At 53.0% G+C, this 15,625-nt stretch overlaps 1 protein-coding gene across 2 annotated transcripts in view; it reads left to right on the top strand.

Moving 5' to 3' along the window:
- Window positions 1-1,033: 1,033 nt before the first annotated feature.
- Window positions 1,034-15,625, top strand: part of KCND3 (potassium voltage-gated channel subfamily D member 3) — a 198,676-nt gene continuing 184,084 nt past the window's right edge. For both annotated transcript variants that reach the window (XM_081815655.1, XM_081815654.1), the window contains exon 1: window positions 1,034-2,210. In XM_081815655.1, the coding sequence (XP_081671781.1) occupies window positions 1,105-2,210 (1,106 nt within the window). In that variant the 5' untranslated portion in view covers window positions 1,034-1,104. The remainder of the gene's footprint in view (window positions 2,211-15,625) is intronic.

The raw sequence follows: 15,625 nt of genomic DNA, 5'->3' as shown, positions 1-15,625 counted from the left end.
GGAGGTGTGTCCACGGTGTGGTTCAGAGACTGGTGGGGGAAGGGACAAGGTGGCCCAGGGCTGGAGGAACCTCCAGGGCTGGAGTGGGGCCAGGTGAAAGGGGCTGGCATGGGAAAGAGTATTGTTACATAACCCGAGGGAGCTATGGATGGTGGGCAGATGGAGATGGGAGGCGAGGAATCTGGAGATGGCAGAGTGTGGATCAGCTTCCTCTGGGAGGGAGAGGGACAATGCATGGAAGGCAGGTGAACCAAGAGCCCGAGACCCTCTTTACAGAGGGGGGAAGGAGTCCTGCCCGGCCTCACAGCCTCTCCCACATCTTTCTGTCCTGGCTCTGAGGGGCACAATTGGATGCTAGGTTGCCAGGTGTCCCGGAGAGTAGCACTCCACCAGCAACTGCCTTCTCCATGGAACTTGGGGAACAGAACTGTACCGAGCTCTGGGCCTACCGTCTTTACCTGCCATCTCGGAGAACTTTCCAGACACGGGCAGGCCCAGCCTCCACCTCAGCAATGAGGAGTAGAAAGAATGTGTTTACCTGATCTCCCTTACCCACCCCCCATTCCTGATTACCCTGGTGGGTGAAGAGTGAAATAAAAATTAGCATGTTTATCCCACTTTTAAATTCGTTTAATGAGAACTCATTTACCCTCTCCCAATTTAAATTCGTAGTAATGCCATAACCTTTCAGAGCTGATTATTACCCACGTCTTCCCAGATCTTCCTCCTAAAGAGCCTTTCCCTCCAAATGCTGCTGAGCCTTCCTGGAACTTGACAATTTGTCGGGCAGTCAACAACATCTGGTGAGCCCAACACGGGCTGCCCCGTGCCGTGTGAGGTGCTCTCCCTAGGAAGGGAGGAAAAAGAATCAAGTCGCCGCCCTTGGGTAGTGACTTTGGCTTCATTGATTTGCCTTCCAGACTCTCGCCGTCTCACTTGGCACTGATCCTTCCCCGTGTCCCGCTTCCTAGCGGGGAGGCAATCGCAGACTCACCCAGTTCTCTGCTCTCTCCTCCTGTCTCCCAGGGGTCGCGGAACGAACTCCAAGCTGGTGTGCGAAGCCTCCGCCTCCGAGCAGCGGCCGGCCCAAGAGCTGGAGTCAGCATGGCGGCCGGCGTGGCAGCCTGGCTGCCTTTTGCGCGGGCGGCGGCCATCGGGTGGATGCCGGTGGCCAACTGCCCCATGCCCCTCGCCCCTGCCGACAAGAACAAGCGGCAGGATGAACTGATCGTCCTCAACGTGAGCGGCCGGAGGTTCCAGACCTGGCGGACCACGCTGGAGCGCTACCCGGACACGCTGCTGGGCAGCACAGAGAAGGAGTTCTTCTTCAACGAGGACACCAAGGAGTACTTCTTCGACCGGGACCCCGAAGTGTTCCGGTGTGTCCTCAACTTCTACCGCACGGGCAAGCTGCACTACCCGCGCTACGAGTGCATCTCGGCCTACGACGACGAGCTGGCCTTCTACGGCATCCTGCCGGAGATCATCGGCGACTGCTGCTACGAGGAGTACAAGGACCGCAAGCGGGAGAATGCCGAGCGGCTCATGGACGACAACGACTCGGAGAACAACCAGGAGTCCATGCCCTCGCTCAGCTTCCGCCAGACCATGTGGCGGGCCTTCGAGAACCCGCACACCAGCACGCTGGCCTTGGTCTTCTACTACGTGACTGGCTTCTTCATCGCCGTGTCGGTCATCACCAACGTGGTGGAGACGGTGCCGTGCGGCACGGTGCCTGGGAGCAAGGAGCTGCCGTGCGGGGAGCGCTACTCGGTGGCCTTCTTCTGCCTGGACACGGCCTGCGTCATGATCTTCACCGTGGAGTACCTCCTCCGGCTCTTCGCGGCGCCCAGCCGCTACCGCTTCATCCGCAGTGTGATGAGCATCATCGACGTGGTGGCCATCATGCCCTACTACATCGGCCTGGTCATGACCAACAACGAGGACGTGTCCGGCGCCTTCGTCACGCTCCGGGTCTTCCGCGTCTTCCGGATCTTCAAGTTCTCACGCCACTCCCAGGGCTTGCGGATCCTGGGCTACACACTCAAGAGCTGTGCCTCTGAACTCGGCTTTCTCCTCTTCTCCCTCACCATGGCCATCATCATCTTTGCCACTGTGATGTTTTACGCCGAGAAGGGCTCCTCTGCCAGCAAGTTCACGAGCATCCCTGCCTCTTTTTGGTACACCATTGTCACCATGACCACCCTAGGGTAAGTCTGTGCCGGTGGCCAGTAGGGCGGAGGTTACATGGGAGGGAGGTTACATTTGGATGGTAGCTGGATCCGGCAGACAAGAATGGAGTCACTTGTCCAAGTCGTAGGAGCAAGGGGAGTTGCCTCATCAGAAAGAGGAAGGCACACGTGTGATTCATTTGGGGGGTGAGAGCTTGCTCTGAATTGAGTTTTCTTTTGGGGGGGCATGCATTTTATAAAACATGGAAAATTAAGCCACCATTTCTCTTTTCAGCCCTGCATTCTGTGTATGTGTGTGGGGTGGAGTGAGTGGTGATTGCTGGGTTCTTATATGCCCCTTCGCTTGCAAGGGCTGCCGCGGCGGGAGGGAAACGGGGTAGCAGGTGGGAAGGAAGAAGGGCCTGAGGAGTTCGGTGAATGTGGTAAGGAGGGCACACAGTTCCATTAACCAGAAGACGCCGAGAGCACTCTCTTTGGATCCTTCCTGCATTTCTTCTCTGTAGTGTATCTGCAGGCTATTTCTCTTTTGCTTTCCTTCTCTTCTCTGCTGCCACAGACGCTCCAGGGTTTGGTAGCTCTGAGCAGACTTTCTCTAAGTGACTCTCAACTTGGGTTTCCTGCAAAGCCGAGCGCCCGACTTGTTTTTTCTCACTGAAGGAGGAGTTCTCTGTGATTGAATGACCCGGCCTACCTGGGCCATGGTGAGATGGTCTGAAGAGATCACATGGTCAGACACAGAAGTAGCAGGATCATCCCGGGGAGGGAGAGGCACTCAGCAAGGGCCACGGGTGACGCCGTCTCTTCCATCTCCCCGAGGTCCCTTCTCTAGCTGAGGTCGCAGAAACGTGTTTATGGTGCTGGCATGCGAAGCTTTCCATCCGAGGAAGGGGTTCGGGAAGGAGATTGCAATCTTCCCCCTAACAGGATTAGAGCCAACAGCGGCCGCTTTATGGAGGAGACATGAATTTCTTAGGGGTTTCTGCTTCGGCCGTTGGAAGTCATTGAGGCTAATGCAAAATCCCTTTACAATTCGTATGCTGGGTCTGTATTTGCTTAGGCCAGGAAGCGTTATATTGCTGATGGAGAATTCATGAAGCTTTTTATTTGGTCTTTGACAATTTGGTTGGTGGCGTCCTGGTGATTTGATTTTTTTTTTTTTCCTGGCTGACACCCCGTGGCGCTGGTGTCGGTTTTTCCATAGTGCTGTGTATGCTTATTGGGAATGACTGAGCAGGTGACAGGACCTTTTAAAATGATTACATTTGTCATTGGGCCACACAGGGGGGTGGGGCGGGCAAGGAGTGTCATTGTCCATTTGTGGAGGACACATTTGATGGGGGCATTTCCTTTCCCTCTTATCCGTCGGACACAGGCCATCCTGCCCCTTCCTCTCTCTCCAACACACACATAGTTCTTTGAACAGCCACTCACACCCAGAGTGGGTAGGAGCATCTGGTCGTTTGACCTTGTCTCTTGGCGCAGTGGGATATTTAGGGATAAAGTGGCCTGGGAACTAGTCACCGTGTCAGGAGAAGGAGGCATCTTTGCCCCTTCGAGGCCGACCCTGACCATCCCTTCACTTTCCTGAAGGGGAACCCCCCCCCCAGGCCAGGACCTCCCTGGCCCTGCGCCTGACGTGGCTGTGACCATCCCGCGTGCCCTTACGTGCCCTTTGATGGGACTCATGACACCAGAGTGATGCCTCAGGACTGCCGTGGGGAGAAAACAGGGCAGATGGGTGGATGTCAGAGTTAAAGTGGGATCGCTTCAGAGGAGATCGATGGAAACTTCAGGGGCCACCTGCCTATTACTTTTTATTATTAGGGTAACAGCATATGTGCTTCTACCGTGTGTCAGCGGTGCACTAAGCACTTTGCACATATTACCCCTTTGAGTCTTCACAACAGCCCTGCTAGGTGGGAAAAATGCCATCCCACTTTGCAGATGCAGCAGGTGAGGCCCAGAGAGATCAAGTACCGTACAGCTGATCGGGGCAGCCCTGATTTCCCAATGCCAGTCTGGCTGTCTCCAGTGCCCGTTCTCTGTTCACTCGCCACTCCGCGTGTCCCCATACCATTCGGGGCCGTGGGGGGACAGTAGACCTCCAGGGTTCCATCTTTTATATTATGGCCTCGGGGGGTCAGTTTATTCTAGTCACGTCGCTCTTGAACACGGACACAGTGAGTACTGCAGCCACTGTCCTAGGCACACAGGGAATTTATAAACCAAACATTTCCATCTGGCCCGTTTAAATGCTGCCTTGGGAATCAGATGGCTGCATTCCTGGCAGAATCCGCTGTTTTACTGTCGCTGGGGAGACCACTGATGTCCTTTAGCATCCACCCTCTAGGTCAAGGGCGAGGCCAGTGTCAGGGGACGGACAGTCTTGGCCTTGTATGTATTTTCTGAGTGGGGGGAGGGGATGGCAGGGAGCAGGGGGCCTCTGCCAGAGAGTGAAGGTGAAGAGGAAGGAAAGGGGAGTAGCATGCTTCCCCTGACTGTGGCCCGGTGGGCTCCTCGCCGTGCTCTTCCGTGTGCATCAGAACGTCTGGCCTCTGGGAGGGGAAGCGAATGAGCAGGACAAGAAGCCTTCCTTCAGTCGTGTCTTCCTTAACCTCGGATAAGTAATGGGACAGCAGGGTTTTCTTCCTCCGCCCTGGCTGGTGTGGTTGAATGCTGGATTGAGCAACTTTGACTTTGACCTGAGTTGGCAGGTGGAACCATTGCCAGGCTCACTGCTTGGCTATACATAGCAGGTACTTGGCAAAACGTTTTTTAATGGCTTGGTCATTGTGAATGGGGCGCCTTTTCCGTTTGCCTGGCCTGATACTGTTCTCAGTCCTTTCCAGGCCTGCCCGTCCACCCTTTCTAGGGTGGACCTAAGATGCGTGCTCTGCCCCAGCCCTGGCCCCTGGGGGCAGAGGAGGGCAGCCTTCACCTGGCCTCTGGCCCATCCCCTGGGACACTCTGCAACATCAGGGGCGGGGGTCTTCTTGCTCTGCTCAGAGGTCTTCCCAACTCGACCCTGGAAACTTTTCCCTCTCCCCTGGCTGGTTCCTGTCCTGAACTTATTCACTGGCTAGCTGTAGGCCTAAGCGATTCCAGAGAGCCCTTCTTTTTCTTATTCCTTGCTGGCATTTGAGCCCCCAAGTGGCTGTGGGATACCAAGGGCCAATATTCTGCTACATTCCACGGTCTGTCCAGCTACTTCTAACAGCTCCCAGCAGACACTTCGTTCTTCCCGTCTGCAGACCCTCCCTGCCCTAATCCTGCCCCAAGTTCCCGTTTCAGTCTGGGAGAAACTGTCTTCGGCTCCTTTGCAGAGGAGGGCGGACTGACAGGCCACGGGGCTGGGCTGAGGACCGAAGTGCCGAGCAGAGTTCATGCTCCCTCGCTCCAGTTCCCATCTCTGCCCGCCTTCCCAGGACTCACTGATGAGTTACTCAGGTGTCCTCCAGGGAGGGATCTCCTGGAACCAATCATTTCTGTTTATTTAATATCTCAAAATACCTTAAGCACACAGAACAACAACGGCCCAACTGCTGCCGAGGCTCGAGGATGGCTGACCTTTGCAGCTTCTTGTGCTGGTAGGGAAGACCTGCATGGCCAGCCATGTTTCCCTTATGCCCCCTTGACCGTAGAGCTCCCACATGCGCCACGAAAGGATTAATTTCGGTGCTCATAATTGCTGCTATAAATAAAATCCTCAATTATCTCAGCTAACAGAGGAAAGGGATAAGACAGAACTCCCAATATTAAATAAGACCAACATGTCTAGTTTATGAAGGTCGTCTATGTTGTAGACTTTTTAAAGCAGATTTTCCTTCTGAATTTTGTTTGACTTGGCTTGGCATCACGATTGGCCTAGACTTTCTGAGTCAGTCTGTGGGTGAGGCTCCAGTTCAGAGTGGGGAAGAGGAGAGCGTGCGGAAGGAAAGCCTCGCGAGTGAGCACCCACCAGGGCTATCGAAGGCCAGCTCCGAGACTGGAGGGGATGGGGCCGTCTTGGCTATCTTCAGGGCGGGGGTTGGGGGGGGTGGGGGCTTGGGAAGGGCCCAGAAAAGACTTGCTCCTGGTAAGATGGCCTGCTGCTGCCTGGTTGGCTTGCTTATGTAATTGAGACAGGCAGCCTATCTGTCACCCCATGCCCTGAGATGAGAGAGCTTTTGACAGTGTCCAAAAATCACTTTAACTAAAACAGAATCGATTTTTACTTCTTCCAAGCATGAAGCAGCCTCCAGGTGATTTGCATTTCCCTTTAAAACATAATCCTGGAAGGGGCCTGCCTGAGGTTTTGCAAGACTGGGAGTCCGGCCTGGACAATCAATACAGGCACATCACGGAATGGGGTGCTTGACCAGGCTACCCCCCAGCGCCAGAAGTGGAGCCAATCTGGGATCTGGTTAACCCTTCAATCCCCCAAATTCTGGCTGCACCTTCATCCACTGCCTCCGGGGCCCACCAGCCCTCCTCCCAACTCCCAAGTGCCTTGGCCTAGGACAGTGGTCAGCTGTGCCTACATGGATGGTGGTCTGTCCCCGCCCAGGGAGATCTGGTCATAGCCACACTTATTGGAAATGAATGACCCCAAGGTCTTTTCTTGGTTTGACACTTCTTAACCAAAGTTCTCGGATGCTGCAATTCCTAAGAGAAGATACAGATCCACATCCCGACAAGGAATCTTGCATTCATTCAACATTTATTGAGTGCTTACTGTGCGCCAGGCCCTGCAAATACAAAGCGCATGATTGCACATCAGCCCAGTGTAAGGTCCAGACAGCAAGAATTGATGAGACTCACTTCTCTTCCCTTTGAAACAAAGCAAGAGTGGCAAGAGCAGTAGACCAAGGGTCAGAAAAAGAGGCCTTTACTCATATTCTTCCTGCCACTCCAGAGAAAACCCCTCACTTTGCTCTGTGTCTGGCTAGCTCCCATCATCTGTCACAGCTCAGCCCCACATCATCTCCTCCAGAGTTCTTCCTGCCACCCCTGTACCAGGGTGTACTAGGCACCCTTCTTCTTGCTTCCCACTGCAGCCCTGACGTACCTCTGTCTTGTCAGTTGCCATATTTTATTAACTTGATCCGCTTATGTGTCTTTCTCCCAGGATGTGAGCTCTTCAAGGGCAGATCTCTATTCCAGAGATCATTGTGTGATCTGTGCCTAAGTCAGGGTCTCACTAGATAGCTGTTCAACTAAACAGGTTTGTACCCCAGTTTACCTGTCTTCAGTTTCCTCACTTGCTAACCATCTCCTGGCCATTTTAAGAACCAGTGGAAGTGCTATCCAAATGTGGGCTATTTGGTCAGATCAGACAAATATCCATTTGTGGGCAGGGTGGAGATGGGGAGGCCAAGCGGGGCGTTCTCTAGTTCTGACGTCAGCCTTAGCGTGGTGGGGCCTTTCTTGCACAGGAAGTTTCAACCCTCGTCCTTCAGTATTTTTGGCCACTTGGCCATGCTTCCCACTGTAGACTCTGGGGCCAGGGAAGAGCAGAAAGGGAGCCAGAGATAAGCGCCCCCGTCCATGAAATTTTCCTCCATTCGATTCTTTATGCAACCAATATTTGCTGAGTAGCCACTAGGCCCTAAGAATACGGCAGCAAAGAAAGTAGTCTCTGATCTTGTGGAGCTTACATTCTAGTGGAGGAGCCCAGATAGTATATAGATCAGCAGATAAATACATTCCGTGAGGCAGCAATTCATGCTCCAGAGAAAAATAAAGCCTGGTGGCATAAACAGGGAGCCCTGAGTGCGGGAAGGTGGTGGAGCGAGGGAGAGTTGCTATTTTATGTCAGGAGCTCAGGTGATATTTGAGCAGAGACCTGAAAGAATGTGGGTAGCTTAGGGAAAAGCATTCCAGGCCAAGAGAACAGCAAATGCAAAGGCCATCAGGCAGGAGAGGCCTTGGCGTGCTGTTCTTGGAATAGCTACAAGGTCCTAATGGTCAAGTGGCAGGAGCAGGGACCAGGTACAGGAGGTAATGGGGGAAGCAGCTCATGCAGGGCCCTCGGGATCAAAGGCTTGGCCCTTTGTCTTTTTCTCTGCCTGGAATGGGAAGCCATTAGAGGGTTTTAAGTAGGCCTCACTTAGGTTTGCAAAGGATCACTCTGGCTACTGGGTGGTGAATACTTTGTCGGGAGAAGCCACCATCATAGTCTATGCAGCGGATGATGATGGTGGCTGGGCCAAGGGCGTTGGCAGCGGGGAGGGGGGAACTGAGAGATTTTGCGTGTATTTGAAGGCAGGGGCAACAGGGAGCGATGCTGGTCCTGCTTCTACCACGACAGCCGCCCAAGACTTTCTCAGCTCCCGTAGCAAGGACCGGCCCAGGAAGACATGGTCCTGAAGACCTTGTCCACCCCGGAAGAAGCATTGCACAAGAAGGGGCCTCTTGCAAGAGGGTGGCTTCAGTGCCCAGGACAGTGAGACCCCAGCATGGATGGAGTGAACAAGCCCCAGAGCCCAAGTTGGAGCATGGGTGTCTGAGATCCGGGCTGGGGCTGCCTGCAAGCAGGAACGTCTGTACCTGGTTTGGGGTTTCCTTTCTTTTCTTTAAAGGTTTTATTTATTTACTTATTTATTTATTTAGAGCACATGATTGGGGGGAGAGGCAGAAGGAGAGGGAGAGAGAGAGAATCTCCAGCAGACTCCGCCCTGAGCACAGAGCCTTACGTGGGGCTTCAACCCACGACCCTGAGATCATGACCTGAGCCAAAACCAAGAGTCGGAAGCTTAACCAAATGGGCCACACAGGCACCCCTGTGGTTTCCTTTCAACACAGCAGTGAATACCAAGCATCTGCCAAGGGCTGGGCACCGTGCTTACCACGCGGGGGGACAGTCTTGGTTCAGAAAGGGAAATGGAAGTCAGTGGCTCTGTTAGCAGCTGAGACGGAGGGGTGGGCAGGGTGTCAGTGCTGCAGGTGGGGGAGGGATGGATTCACATGGACGGGATAGGAGACTTTCAGGTGCTTCACACTAGAACCATTACTTTAGATTGCTCTTCCAAGCCAGCAATTCAAATTGCTCCAATTTTGGGGAGGGGATTTTCAGGCTGATGCCCATTTCACAGCTCTCCTCCTAAATCTCTCAAAATCAATCTCAATCTCTCTCTCTCTCCCTTTCTCTGTTTGGTTTTGTTTGGGTTTCCCTCTTCAAACACACCCGTAAACATAAACATGATTCTTCCTGAGGAGCAGCAATTATTCTGCCTGAAAATAGTGTAAATAAAAGGAAGCCTGGCCATCCCTCTCCTCAGGGGAGGGCCAGAACCACTCAGTAACTGCTAGAGTGTTTTTGCCTCTCTCATCCAGGAGGGAGCTCCTGTTCTGGGCCACGCAGGGCTCTGGTTCACATACAGTCATGGCTGGGAGCTTCCCCTTCCCCCCCCCCCGCCCCCCGCCAACCCCTCCCCGGGCAGGGAGAGGAGCAGAGACTTAGTTGGGAGGCTCCCAGCCCCTGTGCTCGGGCAGGTGGCCTTGAACACAACCAACTCCTTCCAAGAAGCCGACACCATACTCATATCCTAAGTGCTCATCCTCTGGTAATATCTAAGGAGTTTTTCTTTTTTGGAAGTAGGGACCAGTCCCGCAGCAATCTCTTTTGGAAAGAGTGTTCCATAGTGACCTCAGGCCAACTTCCAATGGGGACTTGTTTGTGACAAGGGGGAAGGAGTTACCACAGTGCCTTGGAGCGCCCAAAGTTCTGGGCCAGAGGGCTCAGAGACCGTGGCCTCCAAGTTGAGTCCCGTGCTCGGGCCTCCGTCCAGCCCGCGTTTCCCAGGCCGGAACCGAGGCCTCTCCTCCCCGGCCCCCACCTCCCTCTGCCCAGTGCCATGCAAATGTCGGGTGCATGGGAAGGTGGGGCACCAGGAGGGAGGATAACTCAGCTTTGGCTGACCATGACTGGATGGAGGAAGATTGCATCTGGCTCGTGTAATCATATTCTGGGTGTCAGGACTGGAATGAGCGTCATTAAACTGAATCAGAAAAATTGTTTTAATATAAGTGCCACCTCACACACAAGCTCATTGATGGAGAGATGGATGAGGCTGGGGACGCCTCCTTTGTAATGTGATGCCGTAAAATCCCATCACCTTCATTTCCCACGGAGCCAACGCATCATAATGCCCACGAGCGGCAGAACAGCTTGAATTTAATATACAGAAAGTCCAATCAAACAATAAATGGATGGAACTATATAAAGAAACCATTTTCTGGGAGGCTGGCTCCATTCTCTGGGATTCAGCTCCCTGACACATGAAATGTGCATCAATTTTCCCCAACTAATGCAGCTGCGGAATCACCCCATGTGATATTTGTTTGCTTCAGAAGTGGAAGAGGGGAGCTTGCCCCCCTACATTATCTGGCTATCAGTGCAGAATTGCAAATCTCATTTTCTGTGGTTTGCGTGTGGCGGTTCCCAGTGACACAGCGAGGCACCATCCCGACGCCCGCAAGGCTGGAAGCACAGCCCTCTTCCATCCCAGAACCTTACTCGGTCCCACTGACGCTTGGGCGTTTGTCCTTAAAACACAAATCGATTCTGGACCCTGAGCTGCCAGGGGGCTGGGATGTCTCTGCCCTTGCGGTCGTCTGAAAGAAACCGGCCAGTGCCGAGTGCCCGTGACACCGTGACTGTCCAGTCTTGCCTCGAGGTTGCGCAGGGCAGACGTTCCGTCCCAAACTGGACCCCCCACCAGCTAGGCCTCCGTCGTTCTTTCCATCCCTCTTACTCAGCCAGCTCTCAGGACTGTAGAGGCAGATACCACCCCGATTGGGCACACAAAGTTAAAAAGGCGTATCAGCTCCTCGACAGTCATACAATATATGTCAAAGACTGATGGCGATGATGCTTTTATGCTTCTGGTGGGAGATTCTCTCCAGCATGATGGTTCCAGTGTCAAGGATAACGTAGAGTTCACCATAATTACAGGCTTAGAGCTGCTGAGAAGTATCATTAGTTTATTTTTACTTCTTCCTGGTTGTGCATACTTAAGCAGAAAAAAAAAAGTAGGGGAATTGTAAACTAAATGATATTAAAACCACAGACAGCATAAATCTTGATGCAGTTTAACAAATATTATACCCCGTGTTTGTGATGCATGCTGTTAGTCAGTGTTGGGGAAATAGAAATAAATAAGCCCTCGCTCCTGTCCCTAAGAAGTTTACAGTACAGCAGGGATTTGAGTATGTTCATGAGCAGACGAGGGAGGATGGGGCATGTTCCGAAGTGATCAGGAAGTGTTTGGCACGGAATAAATGCTTAATAAATATTTGCTGCTGAATGAGTGATTGGCTTCACGGGAAAGGTGACATTTCAGCTAGACCAACAACAGTGGGTAGGATTTTGAGATGCGGAAATGGGAAATCCGAGTAAATTGCAAAAGGGCACGGTGCTTGGGAGCTTAACCAATATGCTGCTTTGCTGGTGTTTAGGGCATATGAGGGGAATGGCTGGAGGTAGGCAGGAATAAAAGGCTTGCTAGAGACACAGAGGTCTTAAACTATTAGGCTAAGGCATTTATTTGGTAGGTGTCAGGGAGCCACTAAAGGTGGTCCGTGTTGCAGTGATTAGAAAGATTTATTTGGAGCGGTGTTCTGGTTGAATGTTAGACCCATTGTGAGGTCAGCCAGCAGACTGATCCAGGAAGGGCGTGTGGGAGGCCTGATTGGGATGGTCACGGTGGAAAGGGACAGAAGGAGGTAGAGTGGAAAGGCATCCAGGAGAAGAGAAGTCTAAGTGAACTCTGGGATTATAAGACTGGGTGATTGGTGATGGGGAGACGGCGAACGTCAGAGGAGGAGCAGTTTGGCAGAAGGGCAAGGGAAAGGTAGAGACCGTGAGCTTGACTTTGGAGCTTGGGTATTTGCAGTTGACCCTGGATGGCTTGGAGGGAGGCGGCAGGCAGGTGGGAAAGTGGGTCTGGAGCTTAACACGGAGGAGGGGGCTAGCAAGGCAGTTTGGGGATGGGCTGCAGCAGGGAATGGATATTACCAAAGAAAACCGAAGGGAGGGTGGAGGAGAGGCCCCACTTCTCGGCACCTTGCCTCCTTAAGGAACGCTGCTCCCACCCATGGAATGGCTTTGCGGACACTTGCATTCAGCTTCTCTCCTTGGCCCGTGGGCATTCCCTGTCATGCTGCATCTCTGCTGGGGCCAAAAGGTCATATTGGTTTTCTGAGTCAAACAAGGTTTTCTTTTAGTCTCGTACAATGCTAATTAAATAAACAGCTCTGACCCAGGAAGGCAGAATTGGTTTATGGGCTTTGCTAAACAATAATACTAAAAGGATCCTCACATTGCCATGTGGAGAGGATAGACGGGGTCTGAATGGTCACAGACCAATAAAGCGTCTGTGCCTGGCCCGGGGCAATGCTAACTCAGAGTGGCCCAGCCTCCGTGGGCGGCTGTGTCCTGGTCCTTGCAGGGCCAGACCCCTGAGCAGAGGCTTTGGGGATTCAAGATGCTGCCCGTGCCCCTCATTGCCCTCTTCTCCTTAGGGAGAAATGCCGGACGCCCTGCTGGCATCCCTGGGAACCTCCTCTGGCCTGTCCCCTCCCAGACATACCTGTCTTGGGCCCTGTGGTAAGCAACGGGAACAGCGATGGCTCAGTAATTCAGCAAGCATGCATTGAGCTGTGCCTGTGAGCAAGACGGCGTCCTGGTTGACCTAAGGGGCTACAAAGAAAAAAACGGGGCGAGGACTAAATCCTGTGGGGTGGGTGTTAGGCTCTCATTCTACATCTGAGAAGACTGAGATGCGGAGAGTGTAGGGAACTTGCCCCAGCTCGTACGCTGTAGTAGCATGAGTGGGCTCGGACTGAAGTCTCCTGACTCCTTTAGAGTCTTCACAAAGAGCTTCGGCCCAGGAACAGAGATGCCGTGTGTGCAGAGCTATGTGTCCGGGCTCCGCAAGGTAAGAGGTATGAGGAAAGGGTAGCAAAGTGTGAGGGGAAGGTGCAGGAGGCAGGAATCAGAGACGGCTTCGCGGAGGAGGTGGCATTCCAGTTGACCCTTGAAAGGTTGTAGTGCAAAAGTTAGATGTGTTCATTCCTTCGATCATTTATTCAACAAATACGGTGGGTCTGCATGTGCCAGGCCACGTGCTGGGGCCTGAGGAGGTACTCATGAACTGAACAGACAAGTCGTCTGGGGTCGGCATTCCCGCCAGAGCTGCAGACGATAAAATGAATGTATAAAATGGGATGGTTGAAGTAAAAGCCAAGAAGAAAGAGAGAAAGGTGGTAAGGGGAGAGACAGGGAGGGCATCGGCCCCACTGGAGAGAGATGAGGAGTCAGGACACGAGGATTCAGAGGGACAGCTCCTCTAGCCTCTCCCCAAGTGGAAGTGCTCTCTGCAGTTGGTTAGGAGTCCAAGGGAGGCTGGCCTCAGGACAGAAATGATGATTTAATAGCTATGTTTGAGTCTCGTTAGGGTTGCTGTCCAGAAGGCTGAGAAGCAGCTGTTTGCCATGCTTGCTGGAGACTGAGTGAGGAGAGATAGGCTCATTCTGACGTGTGAGGGACTTCTGGTCCTCACCATCATCATCGACAACAACAACAACAATAATAGCTGATAATATCGAGCTTTGATGGTGTCCCAGGTCCTGTGCTAGATATAAATTATTTATATGCATTTCCTCATTTAACTCCCCCATTAACCATAGGAGAGAGAGGTTACTGTTGTCTGTGTTTTAAAGCTGAGGAAATGGGAGGCTGCTCAGAGCCTACCGCTGGTAACCAGAGAGGCTGGGACTCACATGTGCACTGGTCTGACCCGCAGGCTCTCTTACGCTCTCCCTAACGACCCAGATTTCCCTGGGGAGGCCCTTGGGGGAAATCGCCTTCCACAGCCTCTGTCTCCGGCAGAGGGAGGCAGACACAGCATCCCCAGTGCGCTAATGTGCCTGGGCCAACAACTCTCGCGCCTCTTGGCAAAGGTCATGAGCATAAGGAGTGGACAGAGGATGGCGATGGAGGACAGAGCAGAGCCTCTGGGGCCAAGGCCAGCAAGGATCAAGCTCCTCTGGGCCCACAGAGACATGACCGCAGGTGACAGGCAGGGGGCGAGGTGGCCAACAGGCCCAGTGAATCCTGGTGAACAGGGGGGAGGATGGAAAAAAAGGAGATGGAAAATTTTAGTGTAGTAGTAGAATTTGTGCAAAAAAAAAAAAAAAAATTAAGGAAGAGGGAAAGTGGTAAATATGCATACTATGTAAATATCCTATGTAAATTTCTTTTAGAATAACTTTGGAAAATCTCGTGCCATCTTCCTCCCTGGAGAGATTCTGGTCCCAGGTGGCTTTGTTGCCATATCCTCCGTCTGGGTGGTCTGGGTGGTCTGGATGTTGGGGGGATCCCCACCCACTCCTCTGCAGGCCTTTGGGCACAATGGCCTTTCACTGGCCCCTCCGAGCACCCTGGAGAGATGGCAGGTGAGGCAGCAGAGAGCTGGGGGCCGGTCACAGAGTTTTGGAATGGAGCGGGGAGCAGCTCTGCTGGGGAGCCTGTCAGAGCCCGGCAACAGAACGCAGGCTGGCTCGTCCTCCACGCCCCTCAGCTCTAGGCCCTGCACAATGCTGGGCGGCCTGTGGATCCCGGGGATGGGGCAGGCAGGGGTAGGGTGAGGAGTCTCCTGGGGAGTGTCACCCAACGGGTCACGGGTGTTACTTTGCACCCACCCTCCATGAGGAATCACGGTACCAGGTGTGACTCTTTCTTCATGAATTGTGATTTGCCATATGTGACCCTACATTAGTTTTTCTTTTTACCCCTCTTCCCTGGCCAGTTTCTCTTCTGCCTCCAGAAGCTGCTAGAAGTTCTCTCCAGAGTTTCATATCTTGAGGGCTTGTGTCTTTGGAGCCAAAGCCTCCCCGTCTCCCTCTCCTCCCTCCCCTCTCCAGCAGAAGCTTCTCTCTGGACTAGCAAAAGGGCATTGTGTCGATTAATAAAACATTTTCCTGCAGTCCGATTGCCATGCTCAGAGTTTGGGCAGGGCTTAGGGATGATGAAGCGTTATGCCAACCCCCCACCCCACACACCGTGTTTGACTTTCTTAATATTTCCATGTAAGGTCAGCTTCTCATCTGAAGAGCAGAAGCTGTTGCATTCATGCTCTGAGTTAGGTGCTGGCCCACGTGAGTTGACCGAATCCTTTGGCTGGGGTGGGGCTCCCTAGGGCAATGGAAAGACCACCGGATTAGGAGCCAGGAGATATGGGTTGTGGGGCTGGTTTTGGCAGGCTCTGAGACCTTGGGCAAGCTGCTTTCTCTCTCTGGTCCTCAGCATCCTCTTCTGAATGATGAGGGGTTGAATTTAGTGAGTTTTCACCTCTTAGACAGTTCCACAAGCTGTAAGTTTCTCACTCTTGGAAGGAAAACTGATTTTTAGTCCAGTAGCCTGGATGATTCACAGCCTGGAGTGGGGGGGG

Source organism: Leptonychotes weddellii, chromosome 4 (genome assembly GCF_054177405.1).
Source record: "Leptonychotes weddellii isolate Sample4059 chromosome 4, ASM5417740v2, whole genome shotgun sequence".
Taxonomy (NCBI): domain Eukaryota; kingdom Metazoa; phylum Chordata; class Mammalia; order Carnivora; family Phocidae; genus Leptonychotes; species Leptonychotes weddellii.
Note: the sequence above shows the minus strand (reverse complement) of the source record. Positions and strands in the feature narration are given on the sequence as shown.